At 47.1% G+C, this 23,847-nt stretch overlaps 1 protein-coding gene across 1 annotated transcript in view; it reads right to left on the reverse strand.

Annotated features, from left to right (window-relative positions):
- The window catches only part of ZFHX3 (zinc finger homeobox 3), a 153,615-nt gene that overhangs the window by 45,886 nt on the left and 83,882 nt on the right, over positions 1 to 23,847 (reverse strand). The window contains 1 exon segment of the mRNA XM_057399909.1: positions 19,015 to 19,246. Coding sequence (XP_057255892.1) covers positions 19,015 to 19,246 — 232 coding nt within the window.

The following is a 23,847-nucleotide window of genomic DNA, read 5'->3' on the forward strand; positions in this document are numbered from 1 at the left end:
AGCAGGCGAGCTACAGCCGATGGCTGGGTCTCTTCTCTCTCCCTGGCTCTCCAGCACACTGTCACCTCCCAGTCCCTCCCAGTCCAGCTGTGACAGCCTGACCCGCTCCATGTGTCCTGGAGCCTCCGCAGCTCAGGGAACGCTGCTGGGTGTCAGCTCGCAGCCCCCATGGCGAGGCCACCGCCTGCAGCACATCTCCAGCAGGGATGTGCATTCACAATGGTGATTATGAGGAAAGATTAGGTTCCTAGTATTAGGAAAGATTAGTCCCTGTAAAGGGTGACTGCAAAAAAGATGGTGAGTCCCTTTTCACAGAAGTCTCATGGAACAGATGATGGGTACAGGTTACTCCTGGGGAGATTCTAACTGGACACAAGAGGGAACTTTCTCACACTGAGACGAATCAGCAACTGGAATAATCTCCCAAGGGAAGTGGTAGAGTCCCCAGTGCTGGTCACTTTTAAGATTTGTCTTGTTGGGGTTTGGGACATCCAGTCTAATTCATGCTGTGCCAAGAAAGGTTGGACCAGATGATCCTTGAGGTTCTTTCCAACCTGGTACTCTATGAGCTCCACCAGAACACTGGGGTGCCCCACGACACGCAGCAGCCCTGTGCACCTGCAGCAATTCCCAGCATAACCCCTGCTCCAGGTCTTCACTCAGGTCATTATGTAGGAAGGATCTTCCCCACCAAACACAATAATATATCAAACCTTATCAGAGCTGAACTATAAATCTGTGAAGACTCCAATAATTTCTAGCCATGGGAATAACACCACAAAAGTACTTTTAAAACTAATTACTCAGATTTCGAAGTGCTGCCCTAATGAGCTTTCCTTCTGCCCAGAACTTACTAAGAGAAAAAAAAAAAATCTACCTTCAGTGCAGTAATTACTGCTTTCCCCTTCAAACTTCTAACTGGAGATCAATGCTGCATTTTAAGACTCATTGATTTACAATTAGCCTGGCTTTCCTGCTAAAGTGTTTTTAAAGCACAGTTTATTTTTATTTTATTTTGAAATCTCAAAGATCTGGTTCTTGGATTTTACATCCTCATGAGAGGTGTGCTGGAAGCTGAAAGAGGAAGGCAGGCACACATCTGAATGAAGAAAGGAAAATGGGATTTTTGTTAGGCTGAGACTAGAAGTAAGAGACTCTTAGGTATTTAAGGGATAAAGATGGAAAAATAAAGATGGAGGAAAATGAAGATAGAGGAAAGGAAGAGAAAACAGGAAAAAAGGACATGTAAATGCAAAGAGAACAAAAAAGGACTTGCAGGCTAAGAAAGCAGAGTCACTGTCAGGCAGAGGAGAAAGCTCTTCCTGCCTCTGCTGTTTATTAGCATCCTTGGGAAAAAAAAGCAGCAGCAGCTTTGTGCATCTTTGCAAAACAAAGTGCTAGTTAAAAATAGTGAGTACAGCAGGGACGGTGCTGACGTGAGGGTCCTGGCAGCACCTGCCTTTGTACAATCTGTCCCACGAGGAGAGCAGAAGTAAGTGAAGCAATTAAGAATTCCATGCTGATTGCTTCAAACATGTTTTTCTATGCCATAAAGATAATAGCATCATGGATACATCCGCCTCCTCTCTCCTGCCTCTTTCCAACCCAACATCATCTACTTTGCATCCCTTCCCCTGGACTCCTAGCTCCTGAGGAGCTAAGCGCTGGAACAAGCCCACAGAGACTGGAGGACCACAGTCTGGGGACATATTCCAGCCGCCACCAGGGCAGATCCTGGCCAGTGGGTGTGTCTGGCCTGGCTTCAGGACCTCCAGAGGTCTCTCCCAACCACTGCTGCTTCGGGAGTCCCGGACTGTCGGGAGTATCACAGCAGTGCTCCGTTCTGGATTGCTGTTGTGTCATTTCTGCAGGAAATGAGCTACACTGGATGAGCCACTTCAGTGCCCCTCGACCCTCCTTCACCCCCTGCTTCTTCCTCCAAAATACACATTTGGAAGGTCTTCTACGATCAGCATCAGCAGCAACACAACAGGAACCAGACCCAGGAGTAGGGAGGCAAAGAAAATTGCCTGCAAGGTTTACAGTTTACAGTTATAGGAGCTTCCACAGTGGTCCAGCCTGCCATTGCCTTTGCTGCTCTCATAAATTTTGTTCTTTATGACTGCTGGGTCCCAGGAGTCATTGGCAGATGATGATCCTCGAGTGATGAAAGCAAAGAAAGAAAATAGGAACGCCAGCAACGTCTCTCCTTTTTTATATTTTATATTACAGAAAGCTGCTTAGCCCCATTTCAAAGACTAATACGAAAAAAGTGCAATTAAATCCTGGGAAAACTGACAGATCAGCAAAACAAAACCACCCGGAGGAGAGCACGATTGAGCCTCATTAGGAAAGAGTTCAGTCTGTTTTTAAAACCTTTCTTAACACTTAGCTGGGTACCTCTCAGCAGCAACCGCTCCCAACACGCCTGGCATAATTAGTGTCAGAACGGAAAGGAAAAAATCAACCTAGGAACCAGAAATTAAAACACCAGATTCAAGAGAGAGAAAAGGTTCAGCTGTAGCGAAACCATCTCAATTCTAACAATAACCCCTCCTCTCAGTCTGCGGCAAAGAGCTCCAGTTCCACTCCGTGCATAGCCAAACACATGCCAATTAAAGAGAAAAGTGGCTGGGGCAAATTCGTGCTGTAAAATTTCTCTGACTAACCACTCCCAGTCCCCAAACACTATCTGCATGGCAGTCACATCCACCCGTGAGGTCAGGTTAATGACAGATGGACAGTAAATTACACTGACCTCGACCGCAATTACAGCTATCATAGTTGACAATAAGGAAATTGAGATACAACGGCCGGGCCCCTCGCAGGCTGTGTGTGCAGGTGCTCACACCTACCCTCCATGTTAAATTGTCAGCCTCTAACAGGACGCTCTACAGCCGAGATCTATTATTTTGCAGTGGGGGTGGGGATGAAACGCTTGGGAGATAGAAAAGATGGCAGAGAGATGAAGCCATTTTATTAAATCAGGCAAATTCTAATTTATTCTGGGGAGATGGAGGAGAGAAAATGGATTCACTCTCAGCATGCTCACTCTGTAGCGTCTGATCCAATCCCTACTGCCTTGCCGGAGGGGGAGGGGGCCTCGGCGTTCTGCAATTCTCCCACAATCCCACAAAAATAAGATGATTCTCCTTTCGGGTTTTTCAGCAACCATAGGGGAAAAATCTTCTTCTGGGAACATGAGGTGTCATGTTCCCAGGTGTCAATCCCTGGTGCCAGCAGCGCCAGGCTGGGGTTCAAGGGATTTGCTTCTTGGGGATGTTAAATTGGCAGCAAAAGGTTCAACGCTCACCCCAGCGCTCACCCCATGCCAATGAACACGTATACAGAGATACACACATGGGAAGGACAACCTGTGGTGGTCCTGCTCTCTTTGCTATTTCTGGTGCATGTCACAGCACCACCCTCAACAGTCAGCAGGATTATCACTCTCATTCTTCATTGAGTAAGAGACACTGAAATAAAAGCGTCATGTGGCAGAGCTGCCGAGGTTGGTGGTGCCTCAGTTACCCCTAATACCATTGAGCACCCCATAACACTACTGAGCACCCCGTAACACCACTGAGCACCCTGCAACACCATCAAGCATCCCATAACATCACTGTGCCACCTTAACACCACTGAGCACCCATAACACATCTCCGGGCAGCCCCACTGGTCTTGGCTAGCTAGTGCTGGTGAGCATGGGCACTCTGCTTTGCGCTGCAGTGTCAGCATTGCCCTTACACAGCCCTCAGCAGGAACTGGGGACTGACACGGGCATCTGTACCATCCGTGGCTGAGTGGCTCAGGTTATCTGGAATGACACAGAGAACCTGGGGACTGTCATGGGTTTGCACGCTGTTGAGACTGTCTGCGGTGACAGCCAGGTGGGGACAGCTCATGCAGAGACGTTTCCAAGTGAGACTGGTATCTCAGCTTTGTGTTTTATGGACCAGCGTGATGTGCACAGCTGCCTGACATGCAGAACAAATCCCAAGAGGCTCCCTGCTCAAGAGAAGAAATGTCATCGAACGGTCCTTCATGGGTTTTGGAACAGGGACCAAGTGGAAACACAGAGTTTGGTTAATTTAACGACACCAACAAAAAGCACCACAGCTCCTGCTGCAGAGAACAGCAATCACTCAGTCTCACGTTCATCAGCCATCATCCCAAAAGGAGCAGACAACTGCAACACCCTTACACCCTTACTTGGGGAGATGATAACTTGGGATAGGCAATGCAGATGGCACCCTGGTGAGCAAAAGGTGGGATGCTGTTGCACAGAGCTCCACCGGCACAAGAATATCTCCCATTTCAGAATTAACCAGCAGGAGAAGGAAACAATATGTAACTAACTATCAATGGCCAAAGTCCAGAATTGCAAACAAGACTTAGGGTGAATTAGGAAGATAAATAGGGCAGAATGTCCTGGGTCATCACAAGGCTGTCTTTCCACACAGAAATCATTCTACTTAAGCCTGCAGTGATTAAATCAAAACATTATGCAAAATCCTTCAGAAAACACCTCCTGCAGGACACCCTCTCCCTTGAAATCATCAACATCGGTCACAGAGCAGAACAGAGCACACACTGCACTCGCACATGGCATCCTGCGGGCAAGCACGCAGACACAGCACCCCAGCAGCCAAGGTAGCTCCGAGGACGCTGACACTGCAGAAGCGGCCCCGCGGCAGGCTCAGGACACACCGAGTCCAGGCTCTGATCCTTGTCCTGGTGCTGGCAGGGCCCGGACAAGGCTGCAGTCCCCGTCTCCAGGGCCAGGGCTTGCGGGCAGCTGTTTACAACAAATCTCTGCCTGCGGCGGCAGTGAACTTCCAGCCTCCGCCTGGGGCAGCGCCGAGCCCATCCCCGAGGAGGGAGAGCTCTTGCTGGGGAGAGGGGAGGCGTGCTGCCGGCCGGGGGGCTGTGGAGGAAGCAGCTTGGCAGGAGGGAGCAGGCCCGAAGCATGGGGGAGAAGGGCTGAGCAGCAGCACCTGGAGCATAAATTCCTGTTTTGCATCCAACTCCAGCGTGGGCAGTGAAGCCGATTTTATGACTTATTTATTTATTTTGTCTTTGATGAACAGAAGGTTAATATAAGAACAACTCCTTGGCAAACCTTTAAGGGTAATTCAAGCGACACTGATGTGAATCAATGTTCCCTTTGTGAACGCATTACTTGGCAGAAACTGGCTTTTTGTAACCCCCTTAAACCTAGCTGGCAAAACAAAAAGAGAAAAAAAAACCAAAAACGTCCTTCAAACAAAAGGATGAGGTGAAAATAAAGAGAGAGTCGACTGCACTTTATTCTCTTTCATAGAAGCAAATGGATTTGGTGCTTTTTATACATTAATCAATCAATATCACTGACTGTACATCAGCGGCGCAGCCAAGTTATGAATGACCTTTCTGGCAAAGAGGACACTTTTAATGCTCATAAGACTGCTCATAGCTTAGCAACTTTCCGAATTTATGCCTGCATGATTACCCCTTGGAGGCAGGCGCCCGTTAGCGCTGCACTAGATATGACAAGGTTAGTCCTTGCCAATTTGTGCAGAAGAAAGGGAACTGTTGACTCTGTGTGTGCTCTGTGGCTGCAGTGGGCTTGTCCGGCAGCACCGAGCCTGCCACGCTGCTTTGGAACAGGAGGCTCAGTGGGGCCTGATGCTGGCTGAGGGCCAGCAGGTGAGAGCCATCGTGTGCTGAAGCCTCAATGCTGAGAGGAAGGGCCGAGCCCAGAGCAGCTCTCCCAAGGGCTGTGAGCAGCTGCGGGACCTGCCGACAGGAGCTGGCAGCAGCGAGGGACATGTGGGCACGTGCCGTGGGGAACATCCTCCTTTCCTCACTTAGCTGGCCCTAGCTGCACAGGGCCAGGGCAAGCACTGCCTTACACCTTCAGCAGCAGCAATGGGCTGTGGGCTTCCAACTCCTCTGCTCTTTTTCACATTACTGAAAAGAAAAAAAAAGAAGGATACGGATCTCGGACCACAACAGGGTCACCGCTTCCCCATGAGCTGTGGCTCGACACCAGCAGGAGCATGGTGGACGTGAGGGTCCTGCAATGCATGAGACTTGTACTTCACATTTCTGACTGTCCCTGGTGCACGTTGCTCATCCGCTCTAAGTTCCCCACTGAAATCCATGCTCTGTCTTGGGTGCACTGGTGCAGCAGGGTCTCTTTGCCCCATATCACCGACCTCCCTGCTTCCCTTCGCTCGGCATCCAGGCCGCAACCTCTAACCCCCTCCAGACTGACACAAAATACACCCCGAGCAATCCTCCACACCACACACACACGCACACACACACACACATGCACAGAAGGGAAGGAAAAAAAAAAGAATAGTAAGAGAAAAGTGAGTAGGTGATGTGGAAAGGTGAGGTGGCTGCACAAGTGAAGTGGAACGGACAGGCACTGTGCGCTGCCAGATTGCCTGCCCACCCGCAAAGGCCAAAATTAATGCCATTGTTTTGCCACAAAGGAGGCAGCAAAGTAGCAGTGGAGGCCAGAGAACAATCCTAAACACCAAGCCCTAATTCACTCTTCGTAACAATAAGAAGGAGGATGGAAAGGGCCAGAACATGTCAGCTTAATTGGTAACCAAATGAGAGAGAGTAGTTCCCAGAAAAGGAGCATAAATGTCTGCCCCGCATGAATACCAGCAGATGAGGAAGGCAAAGAAAAACGCTCCCAAGTCACGCTCAGTCCATCCCCACGTTCTGTCCCTGTCAGCCTGGAGAGTGGTAGCAGGGGTCGTGCAGGGGCCCCCATGCTCCACTCCACAAGAAAGCTGAGATTTAAGGGCTCAAGGCCCAAGGCAGGACCAGGGAGGGCATTAAGTGGGATGTAAGTGGTGCATCATGCCAGCTTTGGGAAGGCCAGAACATTCCTGCAGGCAAACCAAAAGAAATCTACACCTGACACACTGCTTGGGAGAGAAATGTTAGGACATGTGCAACAGGACAAAAAAAGTAAACACAGTCATTTATTTAATGAAGTGGCCATGGGTGAATGAAAAGGATGAAAAGATGGGTAGGAAAAGGAACCCACACAGAAAAGGAGATGATTAAAGTTGCATGGTCTGAAAAGAAATAAGGTGGCCTTGACAGAAGGATCCAAATGAAGGTTGATTTAAGGAAGCTGGACCAATACTGCTCCTCTCATCTTCCAGTCTCTGGAGGACTCCAGTGAACATGGAAGAAATGCAAATTTCAAGCAAATGTAGGTAATACTTTCTCATACAGCTACCATTTAAACTTTGGAACTAGGGGCCTTAAGAAGTCACTGAGGTCAAAACAAAATACATGGCAAGGGCATCAAGACATACAACTCAGAAAAGCAAACTGACTGGAAGAACTAGAAACCCTCTTGTTTAAGAAAGCCATGGACTAAGTTTTAGTAGGAATAAGGATAAGACTTTTACTTGAGGTAGGCTGTTGTTTGTTTACAGGCCCCCAAATTTCCTTCTGAAGCAGCCAGAGCAAGACACTGGCATTGCCAGACATGGTACCAAACAGTCTCAAGTTTTTAGTGGAAAAATAAATGCGTGTGGTAGCTCCTTCTTAGGCAGTTCTGAGGAGCTTAACGTCATCATCAGAGGATGAACAGGCCTTAGAGAAGGAAAAGGAAGCATGTATATATGAGAAATACAGGTAAACACCAGTCCTGCGCCAGCTGCTGTAAACCCCCTTTCACAAATCAACCCATTGCCAATGTATACGATCTCATTTTGCCTATGGCTCTTAAGGAAAACCAAAATCCATTTCAGAAGCCAAGCTATGTATCTCTTGCAATTAAGTCTATAATCCTAACAAATGAGCTGCAGAATGAGAATACTTTCCATTTTCATAATGCCTCCTCTGAGCAAAGTTCTCAAAGCCCTTTTTTGTTTAGGTCAGATACTCTCCTGCTCCAGTCTGGCCAGTTAAAAACCATCAGACATGTGCTCCTGCAGCAAAATGAAGTATGAGAGAATCAGGACAGGGAAAAGACAGAAACAAGAAAGGAATTGATGGTTTAGTGTGAGGTGTCCCTGCCCATGGCAGTGGGGCTGGAACTAGATGATATTAAGGTCCTTTCCAACCCTGTTCTATGATTCTATGATTCTCTGCAAGGATATTCCCTGAAGGGAGGAAAGGTGCAGAACATTCTCTTTGAGTGCGGAGCGTAAGCCTGCAGACGTGCATCAGCTTCTCTACATAAATGGATGTCTGCACAGGTCTGGGCCCCCTTGAGCTAGAAAGCTCCTGCCCACTGCGTCCTGATGCCCTGTTGATGCTTCCTGTAGAAAGCAAACTGCAGCTCTTGGCCAGGACCAGTGCATCACAACACCTTTTTGGTGTCAGCATCAGAGAGAAGTCAGCCCCGTTTCTGACCCTGAACAGCAGCAGTCAGAAACATGGTCGTAAGCCTGGAGAAGACGCCTGGCTTCAAGCACAACTTCCATTTTTATCCCAAACACAGAAACCAGCCACAAAAGTTCACTCCTGACAGCGTGTACAGATGGGCGGAAGGGAATCCTGGAAACTGCCACCTCGCAGCAGTGCTGCTGCCACACACAACCCAAGCGTGCAGACAAGGCAAACACCATCCCAGGGAAATGGCCTTGGCCTCTGATGCTGCACAATGACGAGCTTATACGACCAAGCAGAGCACTTCAGTCCCAAGCTTACCAGCACCCTTCAGGAGTTGTTCGGCAGGACTCCAGGCTGCCCACCACAGAGAGACCAAACTTCAGTTTGCATGGAGCTGCAGCAAGCCCTGACATACCATCTGGGACTGGGGTCCTGTTTACATTTCCTACCTCTCCTCCCGGCAAGGAGATGCTGCAGTTGAGGCACAGCTGCACCTCCACAAGAGGAGAAGAGCAAAACCCAGGAAGCACGAGCAGCACTGACAGACCAGAGGGTTTGTTCTTATCCACCACAGAGTCTGGTAAGGCACCTGATCTGAAGCACATGTTCCTGTTCTGTATCAATGCTGACACCCAGGAACCGGCAACTTCCAGCCCAGCTACTGGACCTTGCCATACAGCAGCTCCTCAGGAAGGGCATGAGCATAAAGCCCGGCAGGCAGCTTCCCTCTCACGACCCTTCCTCACCCTACTCCACCATTTATTTATGAACGAGTTAAACATCCTCACTGTATTTGAACACAAAGCCTGTGCATAGTTAAACATGACTGAGCTTTTCTTTCTGCCACTGTCCCTACCTAATCTGTTATTAGGCAGCTTAGGAAAGAAGGCAACGAGGTATCAGCAATTCTCTGTGCTGGAGCTCCAGCCCTTTTCAGCTCAGGTCAACAGCAGAACAGGAAAAGATACTCCAAGCTAATACACCCACAAAAGCATGCAAGAGAAGCAACTTGCTAAACTCATTAACCTGTTAACTCAGAAGAAGGCATGTTCATTTCAGATATATTTAATTTGAAAGGGAGAAAACAGCCTTGCATTAACGGCCAGAACAGTCAAACCTGTAGGAAAGATACTGGAGATGAGCTGCTACCATACAACACTATGCAGATGAACACCATAAATTAGGGCTGACAGCGGAGGAGCAGTTGCTGGAGCATGTGTGTCTAAGTTTTTGGAAGGTTTCTTTTTCTTACCACCACCAGAAAGTGAAAGCAGGGTGCTCAGTCAGACATGGCACCTGGGCAAGTGCGAGGCTTGGACAGAAGCAGCTTCATTGTTCTGATGAGACTTCAAACATGACCTGAATTTGCTGTTAATACGAGTTCTGTGTCACTCACACTGACATCTAACCCATGCATCTTGAGACCCGGCTGCAGTACCTACTGCTGTTCAACCTGCAGTGTCTTCAGAGATTTACTGAACCACCCAGAAATGGGAGAGCCTTCAGTCTTGAATTTAACTTGCACCACTGCAACCACCATCTTGAAGTCCTCTAGAGAAGAGTTTCCTATACTAAAACTGGAAAGGAGAGAGGGGGAAGAGTGAAGAGAAGCAGAAGGTGCAGCTGCCACCAGCAGCAGAGCTTTTGTGACCAAGCTTGGTACACCAAGGGTGAGACCACAAGGACAGGGACGCAACTCTTCTGCGCAAAGTGAACAGCAGCTGCCTGAGCTCAGCAGAGACCCTGCACTCTGAAAACCTGGTTTCTGTCTGGCTTTGGAGATTGCTTTGATGGGGAGAAAAAAAAAAAGCAGAGTAGGAGATGAACCAGGAGCTTCCCAGCATTTTACTACAGCATCTGGTGATGTTTTCCCCTTTACTTTGCTTAAGTGGAAAGGGCTTTACAATGCAGCCAAACAAGACAAACATTCTGGAACAAGTCAGCCATTAGAGCTTCCTCTCTTTCTGCTTAATGAAAGCCATGAGCTCCCAGTGACAAGTGTCTGCTGGAGCTAGATGGGGAGTTTATGAGATTCCTGCCACGTTCCAGTAATATTACAGCGTGCCTTTGGTCTGCCTTCCCCAGCCCAGCTATCTAACCACTTCCTTCCCGCCAGGCGCCTCCCATTAGAGTTTCATTAAGCGAATGCTTGGGGGTTTGTGTAGATTTCTGTTCCCCCCCCCGCTTTACTAGGGGCACATGAAAAAAGTCATGATAAACTTTAATAAAAACAAAATTAAAATTTTTAAACCTTTCATATCCTTTAGAGATTACCTAGTCACTGCTGGTCGGTCAAAACAGATCTAAGGCACAACTGCTGTCTACTTTAAAATCAAAACCAACCCCAAAAATAAATAACAGAAGGAAATCAGCCTCTGCCAGATATTAAAGACGAACCAACTTTATCCCTGCATTCTGCAAAGACAGATCTCAACAGTCCTATTGTGTCCCGTATGCACAAAGACAGAAAGATGCTGCTGGGATGGGAATAGCATTCTCCAAAATGTGGGCAGGGGAAAGGATGCATGAAGGGAACAGTTACAACAGTTACATGCTACAGAATACTACCAGGACAGGGAAGTCCCCTTATGTTGACTTAGAAGTCCCTAGAAGTTCTTAAAGCATATGGTTTTCCCCATGTCTTCAGACCTTCCAGAAGAGCTAACCATGCAGAGCAACCCTGACCCATGGCCACAAGAAGTACTTCTGCTGGCTGTAGATAACCATTGAAGCAATATGGAATTAAAGCAGAACCGAAAGTTTTCATCTGCCTTTGTCCAGCCACGAAAGAGAGTTTGCTTCTGCCCAGCCTCTGGACACTGTTCAGAGGAGAGACCCTGCACAGGAACACCATGACTCCCATCAGTCGTGGATGGAAGGGTAAAAAAGAGTCCTTAAGTCATTCAATTCACAGTAAAAAAGGGAAAAAAAAAATCCAGGGTTCAGCAGAACAACGAAGGGGAACACAACAAGCCATCCTGCTTTAAATGAACACAGACGACACAAGATCTTGGAAAACAAGATGATAATCTTGCATGTGGGGGTATTTGGTGGAGCTGGCAGAGAGATCAAAAATGCTGCTATAACGGGGAACTGTGAGTTTAATCAGCTTAACGTACATATTGCCATGAGCTGTCTTCCTCTTTGTTGCTATTTCACGTATGTTATTGTACCATGGGTGAATGTTTTCTCAAAACACGACAACAGCTTGTCTTACTCCTTATGTCTGAGGATGAGCCAACAGGAATGTATTTCCTCTTCCAACAGCAAAGCTGCTGCACACCCCAGCAGTAGGAAACAGCCCCTGGCACAAAGCTGGGTGCATGGGACAGGGCACCCAAGGGCCTCCTGCCTCCTAGCAGGTGCCTGCTGTGGCACCAAACACCTCTGATCGTTCACCCGCTGATGATCTGCTTGGATTTACATGCCACGTTTCAGGAACAAAGGCTGATGAGGCTGCTGCCTTCAGGGGCTACAGATAACATATTGGGAAAAGACAATATTGGGTTGCAGAGAGTGAGAGAGAGGTAAAAAGCCTGAGAAGCAGCTAATGAAGCTGGGCAGCATTTGATGTTTGCACACAGGAGCTCAGACTGTCATTTGGGTTGGCAGATTATTAAATGTGTCAATCAAGGACAAGCCTGGAAATGGCAAGAGGAAACATGTGAGGCGAGGTTAGCTATTAAACACCAGAGGAAGGAATCTCGTTCTTAGGAGGAGAGAGTGACTGGCAACAGCACGAGACCAGAGCAGGTTCTCCAGCCACAAGAGGAAGGGCAGTGGGAGGAGATGGGGAGGAGATGGCATGAAGAACATCATTTGGAACTCTCACTTGCATGAGGTGTGAAGTTGTACACCACATCCCTCAGCACACAACTTGCACACTGCTCTTCTCTAGCCCCCTTCAAGGGCCACGCATTCCACCCAGACAAATTTGTGCATCGCCAGCAAGGCCAGAGCTGGGGCACGCTTTTGGTTGGTAGGCATTGTAGTACAAACTCTGTGTGTTCTCCTTCCATATACTGTGCAAGTAATGTGCTTTGGGAAGTTTTTGTTGTGTGCAATTAAGTCCCACAGAAAAGTGAAGAGAGGCTTATGAAAGCAGACTAATTATTCCTTCCTGAAACCCTCCATTACCTCTATCAGATGTAGGAGAGCAACACGCATGTTTCTCCAGTATTAGCAATGACCACATTTCCTTTAATTGAAATCAAGTGCAAGACATCAGACCTCAGTGAATTTATTTCAAAAAGGGAGGAATATAATCTGGCATTACCAGTTCTCATTTCAAAAGTTCCATTGGAAGTATAGAGCCTGCAATCATGAAGAATCCACTCCAAAAAAGCATCTCATGTCCCTGTTGTAAAAAATTACATCAGTAATTACTCCATGCTTGATGACTGTGAATAAGAAATGTCCTGCATGGCTGCCCACTCTTCAAGGTAGGAAAATAACAGTATGGTTCCCTCACAAGAGGTTTCTGTGGAAGATCCCCTTTGCCTTTCTCCACAGTTTGTTTCACCCATTTTACAGATGGGCTGATCACAATTCCTAAGGCCAGGGCACAGCCACGAAGGGAAGGTGGAGAACTGGAGAGCCTGGACAGGAGAGAGAACTCAGAGAGCAATGCCTCAGCCTTGGGGAAGAATATAACTCTTGCTGTGAGACTTCCAAGTCACATATTTAAACTGTCAAATGTGGCTAACATCAAGCCTCTCTCCTGCTAAATAGAAACTTTTTGTCTAAGAGAAACCTTTCCACACTGCAAACCACATCCTGAGTGTTCCATGAACAAATCTGCTCATGATCATACAGGAACTTGCTTCTGCGCCCATCTGCCACCACCTCTCTCCTTCACATCCCTGGTACAGCTACACAGCTGCATTTAAGAAAGAGGAACACAAGCAAAGTGAGGAGTGAAAACAGAGGTGCAAGCACTATACAAGCATCCAGCTGTCGGCAAACACCACAAGCAGAGACAAGCTGAGTTGGGTAACTACTATTTTTAAAGCACACAGGGTCTTCCCATCTGGCAGTGCTCAAGCTATACCTCACTTCTGCTTACATGCTTGGCTTCTTTAAGCATCCACATCACAATTTCAGTCCACAGTTTGCATCGCTTTGGAAGGTCGAATACTGAAATCCTAGGAAGATGTGGACGGACACTATAATCACCTCTGCCCAGGGAGGCAGAGAGGGGGGTGAGGCACCGGAACAGAGCTTTACAGTAAAGATATTCCTCTAACTGTAACCAACCTGCCTGGAGCAGGGAGAGTGGCTGGTCCCTCCCTGTCTGCTGGCAGAGACAGCAGCAAGGATGCTCTAGCATGGCTGGGCATGGGAAGATGGGCAGCAGGGATCCTCCTGCTGACACCCGCTCCAGCCCCTTTCCTGCCCAGACAAAGGGGCTTTTCACTGCACTTGGCTGAGTTTAGCAAGGGCTTCCCGAGAGCCTGACCTCAGCCTTCACACGCGAGGGCCCCAACAATGACTCTGTATGTTGGAAGAGGATGGCTGCTAAGGATTTGGCAGAGACTAGCAAGATTACTGAAACAGTATGTCCAGCACAGGGGACTGGTCCTCTGGGGTGAAATGGGGATTCTGCAGCATCCCCTTGCAGTCCATATCCGGCAGATTTTTACTGCAGAAACTATGAATGGTATGGCTCTGCTCCTGCCCTGGGCAATACAGGGTGGTAGCAGCCTCGGCTGCTTGTGCCATCCAGAGGAACCTCTCCACCAGCCACAGAGGCACTGCACGTGTTCCTTGTACCAACGCAATCCCTTGGCCATACAAATTGTCCTCTGCACTTACATCTGCCAAAATCTCTGTTTCCCTTCAGAGATGCCAACAAACTCAGGACTCATATGAAGGGATGATCAAAATGAAACTCCTGGGCATCATAAACTCTAGGCGGTCTCTCGCCTCAGCTCCACCTGACCCATCCACCTGATGGACTTGGTCCTGCACAGTGGAAAGAGTATAGAAACCCAGGCTGCCTGTACTCCAGACCTTCTAGGAGGAGTCACTTTCTATGCTAGAATGAAAATTTGGTGCAGGCTGTTTCACTCTTATTTCTGTCATTACCTAATGAGTCATAAGTGCATCCATCCCTACATCTTGAGAACGTTTTCGTTTTTATTATGTTGTTGTTTTTTTTTCTTCTCTAAACCCCATCATTAAAAATCAATTAGCTTATGGGCAGCGTTATACAGATGCTTCTGCAGCAAGGGGCTGACATCTGCACTGCCAGCAGCCCAGATACTACAGCAATATATGTCCAGAAATACCCATGGAGGACAATAAACCCCCAGCCCTAAAGCTGTATTCTTTTTGATCAAGAAAAGGACTGAATGTCCAGCTTGGGCTTACTTCCCTGTCTCCTCCATAATTAGCACACTTCTTAGAGCAAGCAGAAAAGTTTAATTGTCTTTAATTAATGCCATTCAAGGAGGACTGGGTTTCTTGCCTGATATCCATATAATTTCCCTGCCAACAACTTCATCATCATCCCTTTACTGGAACTGTAGTGCAGCTTGTAAAGCTCTTTTCCACAAAAGACACAGAAGTTTCAATCAAGGCTGTGCGGCTGCCACAAGCAGAGACAAAAGTCCTTGTGTCTACGAGGCTCTTGCTTAGGCTGCTGCATGTGTTTTCTGTGGGGTGGGAGGGAAGGAGTTGCAACTAATGTGCAATCAAGAACCATCACAATTACAAATGTAAATGAACATCCAATTGGCACTGACCTTTGTAGATTGTTAGAGGACTAATTAAGGTATGATCAGACACTCTCTTCCAACAGATTGAGATGCATCTATACAAGAAAATATCTACACACCACCCCAGAGACAGTGATGCTTTTTCCTACATGCTTGCACACACCAGGGAGTACGTACACACAGTGAGACACAGCATTTAACCCTGACATCTCCTCCCTGCCACTGAGCAAACAGGACAGAGTGGGAAGCAGACAAGGCAACTCCATCACTCCCAGAACACAAGGCTGCGGAATGAGGGGTGAGCCACCTTTCATTACTGCGAGATGCAGTTGTATGTAAAGCTGGGGATGAGGAAATTGGCACAAACTGGCTGAAGTTAGGGAAAGAAAAAAAGGGCAAATACTCCTTCAACATTTCCAGCAAAGCCACAAAGGTCTCCAGCAGCAGCAGGAGTGATGGTGGCTGCATGTGCTGGCACCTTGCTTTGGGTAACAGCTGGCCTGGGGGTCTGCCCTGGAAGCAGCAGCAGCAGCAACAGGCTGTTATCTTACCATCCCCATGGAACTCGGCATCCCCTTAACAACATGATCCATTGCATCTGCTTGCTTTTGATCACAGCAGCCAGAGGATGTTGTTTCACACCACTGCTGAGGTGAACCTACAGCTACACCAGCAAGAAGACAGACCAGCATAAGAAGGGCATGGTTTTCTGCCAGCTCAGCCCTGCCAAAGAACTTGCAGTTCCTCAGGCACAAGTCATGGTCCTGCTCAGCCACCTCATCCTCATCCTTGCCCATTGAGTTTTGAGCATCTCCTAGGATGGGGACTCCACAACCTCCCTAGGCAGCCAGCCCAGAGCTGGGCCACATCCCAGGGAAGAGTTCTGAAGAAGGTAGAAAAGCTGAGGACTGAACATTCTCAGAAGGAGCAGCGATAACAAAATAGTTTATTCACTTTGGGGGAAAAAGGCAAGCTGATATTGTACGTGTAGGGAAACAGAATTAGAAACAAATATAATTAACTAGAAGGGGAGGGAGAATCACAGTGATGATTACCAGGGAGTAACAGCAGCATCAAAACAAACCCCTGCACTTGCAATGCAGCAAAACAGCAAAAAAGCTGTCATCCCTTTGGGTCCCTGACAGAGGTGTGTCACAGATCAGAAAAGCACTTTCTGCTCAAAGTGTGCGAAACAGAGAGAAGACTTTCTTGTGTTATCTGTTACCACCAGAGGCTCCTTATCAAAACGTAGCAAGGGAAGTCACCTAGCCCTCAGAAAAAAAAAAACAAAACAGTAAAAATGCAACAGGGATACAGCAGAGACACCAAGGTATTGTATAGGTGGAAGAAAAGCAGCGAGCCAGCTGCACACAGCTGTAAGTGCAGCCCTACCACAGAGGATGTGCATGCCCCACACTGGCAGCACGGGGCTGGAAGACCCGCTGGTGAAGCCCCACAGAACGGGCTGTTCTCCTGAATGGCTGGAACAGCCAAACACACCAGCAGAGTTCAAAACCAAGACAAAACAAACATGTCACAAGAGAGAACTGAAGGCCAGATATGTGCATATTCCTGCTACACATCGCTGACACCCAAGACTACAGGAAAACAAGGCTGTGAGTTCAAACCTCACAGGAAAAAAGGAAGGATCAGCCTTCTGGAGGGAGATTTTTTACGCATGAAATGATTACACTGAATAAATCAAAGCTGAGAAACACATTACTGTTGTGCCCTTCATGAGGCTGATCTTGCCTGCCATGAGGCCACCCCTGATGGATGTCACCCCTGCAGCATCCTGATGTGCCTTGCCCTGGGACATGTCCTCAGCCCAGCCACTAGCCTGGGGCACTGGGACTACCCCACTGTATATTCAAGTTGATGCTCTGATACCTCAACAGGATCAGAATAAATGGGAGATGAAAGCGCCCATTTTCCCCTATGGGAGAACTGCAGCTTCTCTCTCAAAGCCAACTCCCATCACTGCAGGTACAACCTGTCCAGCACCTTGTGCCTTGGCCATCACCACACCAGTGAGGTGTGTCTGCTCAGCCTTGCTCAACAATGGGCTGGAAGAGTGTTTGAGATTAAATATCTTGGGTCAAACCAACCTCCAAAACAGATCAGAGGTTCCCTCTTTGTATTCTAGATCTTATCCTTGTATTTTTATCCTTTGAAATAAAATATGATAAAGAAATAGTGTCTTGTTTGCTGTCAGTTTTTGTTGAAGAACCAACAGGCTTCAAGGGAACTATCTCAGGCCACTGAAAAATCAAAATATTTTAAAAATGAGATTTCCTTGCAGTGACTTACTAAGACTTTTAACAAAAAAAAAATAATCTTTTTAAATGGTCAAAAAACTATTGTCCTTCTAAGTTAGTCAGCTTCTGCACTCTTAGTACCTGCAATGTCATAATCCTGGCAGACATACAAGGAAAGATAAAGTTTCTGAAGTAAAAGACACGGTAAACACAAATTTCTAAAGTAAACAAAGGTTTCCAGGATTGTTCTGTGTGTCACAAAAGGGCACAGAAGGTTTGTCCTCTCTGTTCCTTTTGCTTTTAAGAAAACTCATAAACCATAAAACACTTCAACATATCCTTTCAGAATTGGAATGTTTTTCTGCAGTGGAGAAGCGGAATGGCTCCAAGAGCTGCTGTCCCCTCTGGATGGTGTGGCAACCACCACATGCTCTCCCTGTCACCATGACCTTTGGGAAAGTGTGTTGCATGCCCTCTACTCTGCTGAGTACACAGATAGGTCACTTTTTTCCATGAGACTGAATTTAACCTCTTACTGAAAACTCTCCTGCTTTACTTTCTGGGTGTTCTGCAACTATTTCACATCCTTGTTACTAACATGTGTAACAGCAACGCAGTCCAGGTGTTAATTGAAAAGACGTTTCTAAGACTCACATGTATTTTCCTCCAGCTGGTGCTGCTTTCCTTTCTCAATGCCTTTAAGCTAAGATCACTTTCCTTGTCTCTAAGCCATTACTTGAGGAATGCCATTTCCTCAGGGCACTTTTCTGTGAGATTTATCCAGTCCTGGAGGGAAGTCCTGGTTGAAACAGAGGAGGGCTGTGGAGGGTTTCACTGGCATCCTCCCAGCTCCAGCATCTCCACATCCCTGACAGTGTGTGTACCAGCCAGCTTGGCAGGCTCTCCTCCTCCTCCCTCTTCACAGGACTTACCAGATCTTGCTTTTTCGTAACATAAAAATATTTTTAACCCTTTAAATTATTAAACAAAGTACAATTTCTGTTCTGGCCAGCCTAACTGTCCCCTTTAAGGCACCTTTTCTCTTGCTAGATTCACAGCTGCAATCCCTTTCCAGTTATTTGTCCTTTCTGTATGAGCATAGACTTCACCCAAGCCCTTTGCCTTATCCACCTTATCTCATGAGGAGACATGGAAAACAGACCAACACTTGCCCCTTCTCCTGCCCACCCCTTTCAATCTTCCTCATGATCTAATGTGGCTGAAATATTAGAAACCAATGAAAAAACTGGGATGGGTTTGCACTGGTGCTTAGGATATCACTTGATGCATTGCAAAACTTCTACTAAAAGCATAGTTTGTTAGAGTTGTCCTAACGTGATGGTATCTCTAGACACTCATAAATATTTCACTTACAAGTACGAAATAAAGAACGTGTGTAAATATTTGGTGCTTCTGAGCTACCACCCACAAACCCCATGAGGCAAAAGAATGCTGGATGCTGCAGGTACAACAGGATCTTGTCCTACCTCAGGGTAGCTGGGACTTCCATAACACATTATTAATAGGCAATAAGTGCCATCCCACAGCAGGGAAGACAACCAAGAAAGTCACCAAGCTTGCCACAGAACTGCATGGAGGGTCTGATGCTCCTGATCCAATCCTGTGATGCAGAGGGGGCAGGAGCCCAACCCTGTGCATGCAAGGGTGGCAGCACTCACCAGCTTCAGCTGCCGGACATTTCCGGATGGTGAAGATCTGTCCCAGGTCTTCCTCTTCTTCAGGAAGACCTTTCTGGAGGCGCTGCAGCTTCCGTAGGCTTTCACTCCGCTGGTGTTTCATGGAGCGCACATGCTGGATAAGGTTCAGCTTGGCCTTGGTGGAGTAGTTACAGAGGACACAGTGGTAATAGCAGCTTTCACCTTCAACCCCACTCTCATGATGCTGAAGGTGCTGTGAAGAACAAAGTAGAGAGATGTGAGTTTCCTTTACACCTCCAGTCTCCCTGGGTTAGTCCATTGTAAATTGCTAAAAGCCACCTGGGAACTAAGTAAGAAACCGTAATTTGATGAAGACACAGTAAGATCAAGCCTGTTTATTCTCAAGGTACCACACATGCTCCTGCTTAGAAGCAAGAAAACATAACATACTGAAATAAGCACAGAAGCAAAACTCAAGATGGGCAAGATAATCTTCATTGAAAGAGAACAGCAGATCCAACATAACTGTTCACAATTTATGTGCGGTTAATTCTTTCACATTTAAAGCTTATCCAGGGAGGGGACCCAACTTCATGTCAAACAGATAAAATTAAATGTGATAAATTCTCACTGAAAACTAGGAAGAATAAAACTAAAGCAGTCCTAGAACACAACAAACCCATTAGACTGACAGGTCCTGGGAACAGTGTATGGGAGCAGAACATGGAGTGTGTGCATCCTATCCATCACCCAGCACTCCGTTACCTGACATTTAGGTTTTACTCCCTTGGATCTGGAAGAAAGCAGCAGCCTGGCCTGGAAGATGGCTGTGTCAGCGGTCCAAATTGAGAAGCCTATGGTGAGCATGCAGCCAGATATCACCACAAGAGGTTAGCACTTGGAAAACCCTTGCCCCGCTCTGAAGCTGTGCTACTGCAGCAAATGTGGCTAATTCAAGAGTATTATACCTGGATTATCTATACCAAAATCTATCAACTGTCTGGCACAGAGCTTCATGCTAGGGAAACAAATAGCTGGTTTATGTCCTGGATCTCAAGGATGTGGCAACTACTTCTCAAAAGCAAAGGGAAGCATTCAGTGCTTACGGCTATGCTGGCTGCTGTGGCAGCAGCTGCAGGGCTGAGTTCACAGTAACTGTCCCAGTTCTCACAGTAATGCTTATCTCAAGTGGAGGACAAATGGATACCAAAGTCAAAGTACTCTTGAGTGAAGACCATTTGGTGCTTCCACCACAAACCTACATTTCAGCTCTGCAACAATCCCTGCCAGCTCCCACCATCCAACCCCAAGACCTCTGTTTGTCTTCTAGGTCATCTCATGAAACTCCCTCCTCAGCATGCACCTCGCCCAAGGCACACAAATAAGGTGATTTCGACATGCTCTTAAGGTTTGTCAATCAAAAATATTGCCTACGTGCAGCCAGAACCTTCTGGTAAAAATTCTGACGTGTATTATCTCAGTTACAGCTAAGATAAGATTAAAGACACATATTACCTAGTGCTGTGTGCTTAGCTAACACAGAGGAAGGAGAGCCCTCTGAGTCTAGGAATGATTAAAAATAGGATAGGAGCTGATGCTGAGGCTTCTGATTGGAAGAGTGAGGGAAGAGAATAAATGTATTCTAGATCTGGCTAATTAGACTAGCCTCTTTTGGGATCACAATGTATTTAATTAAATTCACTGTAATATTTGAAGAATCCACTAGGGCACTAATCCCACTGGTGCCCTCAAAAGATTTTTTGCTGTTTTCCCTCATAAGAACTTCTTCTTCATCTCATTTCTATTGTTTGCATGCATTACCCTCTTCCTGAGCCAGAAAAAGAGAAATGGCTTAAGACATAAAAGGCTAAGGTTAGCGAGCTGGTCTCAAGAGCCACGTGACTGGCCCACATGGCCCAACTTAACCAGCCTTGCTCTGCCCCACTTAGGTCAAACCTCTGCAATAAAACCTCCCTTCCACCCCATCGTGCTGTGGGCTGGGGGGTCTCGCTCCAGGAGACACATGGAAAGCCCTGTCCTTCAGCTATCAGGAAGCCCCCATCCTGCAGACACCATGTTCAGGCTTAGGCAGGGCCAATGGGCTCAGGAGCAGCTTCTGCAAGAAGGCAGAGGAAACCCCTGGTGAGCAATTAGAGAAAAATCTGGTTCCAGGTTCAAGGAAATGCTAAGATATGGTCTCTGTGGGAACCAGAGGCACAGTCTGTACTGCTCCCATTTAAAAAGGGATTTTAGGAAAACTTTTGTTTTAAACTATTTAATAAATGTGTCTTATTTTCTGGTCTTCTTTTGCTCCACTCAACACATGTTCAAATATCCCTTGTGATAGCTTCACTTGCCTGTCCTGCCCAATGGTGCAAAAAGCCCACCCTGGACATGGCACATCATCACATGCCCACCTCTGATTCATGTCAGTCTTCCAATGGATGAGAGGAGCAGGCCAGAATAAGACAACATGATGAATGAGAAAGTACAAGCTGTGAGCTGGTGGAAAGACACTGGACAAATACATGTAGTTATTGTCCATCACACTGTAAAGCTTTCCCCTTGTGAAAATTTATCCATATCACAGAAAGCAAATTCAAAATATTAAACCAGAACTTTGTTAGAAGACAAAACAACTTGAAAATCAAAAGAATATACCGTTCTTAGGAAAAGCAACCAACTTCTGTCAGAGAACATTGATTTCTGCAAGTCTGGGGGGTGTTTGTCCCCTCCCTCTCAATGATAGGAAACTTTCAACATCTGGTTCTTCACGCATGGCATGCAAAATATTGATCAGGTTTAGTCAAAGCTCCACTTTAAATCAGAAACAGACAGGAACGCTCTGATGGAAGCCATACGGCTCACGAGTACAGCTTCCCGAGGGACATGGGCTGTTCCTGTATGTACACTAACCGCAGCACAACACTCTGCCGCTCCCAACACCTATCCCTACACACAAATCAAACGAAATCTGGCCCATCTTCCATCTGGGAAGGGCTTGGGTCTCTAGGCAAAGCTGTACAGTGACGAGGGCAGGAGGATCCCACCCAGAGACCTCACCTCCTCCATCTGCCACAACCCCTGCACCGCCTGTCCCCAACCTTCACAGCCCTTCCTGGGAGAACACCAGCTCCTCACCAGTTACAAACACCTCAGGTCTGGCAACTTCATCTCAATATCAAAAGCCACTCACTGCCGCTCTGCCCTGTGCCCCCCAGGGTGACCTCACCCCTGTCCCACATGATTTGTCCCCACACAGCATTTTGGGCCAGTTTAGGGAGTAATCCAGAACGACCTCCCCCTTCCTCTAGGTATGGCTGGAAGAAGTCAGCATGTTTGGAAGGTCTGAACATAGAGACAATTTAAATAAGCAAGATTAAAATTACAACTTGTGCCTATACACCCTCAAGAGTGCCATGGGCCAGCAGGCAGCAAGCAACCCTCCAGGGATCACACTCTGCGCAGCACCAGTCATCAGACCTGGAGGAGGGAGGTGAGGGCACCCGGTGGTGTTCACACCAGCGCAGCATCAGCCACAGCAGGAGAAGGGTGCAGAGCATGCAGGCACAGATCAGGGAATGTAGAAGAGGCACAAGCATGAGCGAGCAAACGTGTGCTGGGACACGCTGACCTGCACTGGGCTGGGGAACTGACTTTCCAGCCCTCACTCTCTAACATCTGGCTTGGAATTGTTTTCTTCTAATAAATAATAGCATAATAAATGTTCGCAGCATGACTACAGAAATCTGACTTTTAAACAAAGGAATTACACTATTTTCAGTACTTCTTTCTCTCCACCTCCTTCATATACTCCAAACTTTGTTTATTTTAACATTGCTCTCTTCCCCATCTAACACTGCCTCACCCACCATATTTTTCAGTAATCACGGAATTTAATGCAACAGCTGTATTAATCCGACTGCAGGCAGTCCTCACCCCTGTGCCACAGTTTCAGGCTACGTTCTTCAGAGATGAGACTGTTGTAACGAGGACTGAGGATCCACATTGCTGCTATTACCCAAGTAATGAACTCTCCTGCTGAATATCTTTGTAGGTGTTACTGTAGTTAATGTTCAACATTTAATCTGGTTTCTAGAAACTTTTGTTATGTCTTTTAAAGATATCAAAACTGTATCTGCCCCAAACCTCTTCCGTATTAAGTTTTTTACAGCCACTGTGTGCAGAGCCCGCTTCCCACGGTAACTTGAACAGATAATCCTCCCTATAGCAGTTTGTTGCCAGAAGGCACAATGTTATTTTCCAAACCCTGTTTGCTCTGCATAGTGGGTCAGATACTGTTCTGGCAGATATCTGAACTGTAACCCTAGCTCACCAGGGAGACGCAATAACTGCTTTGAACTATCTCATGCTTTTGATGTTTATTATTCATTCGAAAAAAAGGCTCAATTTCTATGCAATCTTAACTTCATCTTGCATAAAGTCTCCCCTTTGGAGGGCCCTAAAAGCCCCTAAGGAGAAACTCACACTGACAACAGAGGGCATCTCACAAGCCATTGGTCTACAAGCTGGAAGACCAACAATCTCTCGAAACAGCAAGATCCCACTTCCACCCTCAGGAAGTCTCAATGGTCCACAAAGCAGTAGAACACGTGACAAAGCTCTCTACAGGCTCGAGGACATCCCCCTTTTGCAGACCTCAGAATGAGAACAAGTAGTAGAAAGAAACCCAGTGAATGCCCCCCAGGACAAGCAGCCTGGGCTCTCCTGCTCCCTGCCGGGGTGCACAAGGACTTCCCACACGTGTCATAGTGTCTGCAGGCAGGAAAAGCCGGTGAAGTAACAGGCCTAGGGGCCAAAACCCAAAGTGAGAAAATGATCTCATGAACTCTG

The sequence above is a fragment of the Pezoporus wallicus genome, unplaced genomic scaffold, assembly GCF_028554395.1.
Source record: "Pezoporus wallicus isolate ANWC-B61680 ecotype Strahan unplaced genomic scaffold, APGP_CSIRO_Pwel_v1 contig_448, whole genome shotgun sequence".
In the NCBI taxonomy this organism is placed as follows: Eukaryota; Metazoa; Chordata; class Aves; order Psittaciformes; family Psittacidae; genus Pezoporus; species Pezoporus wallicus.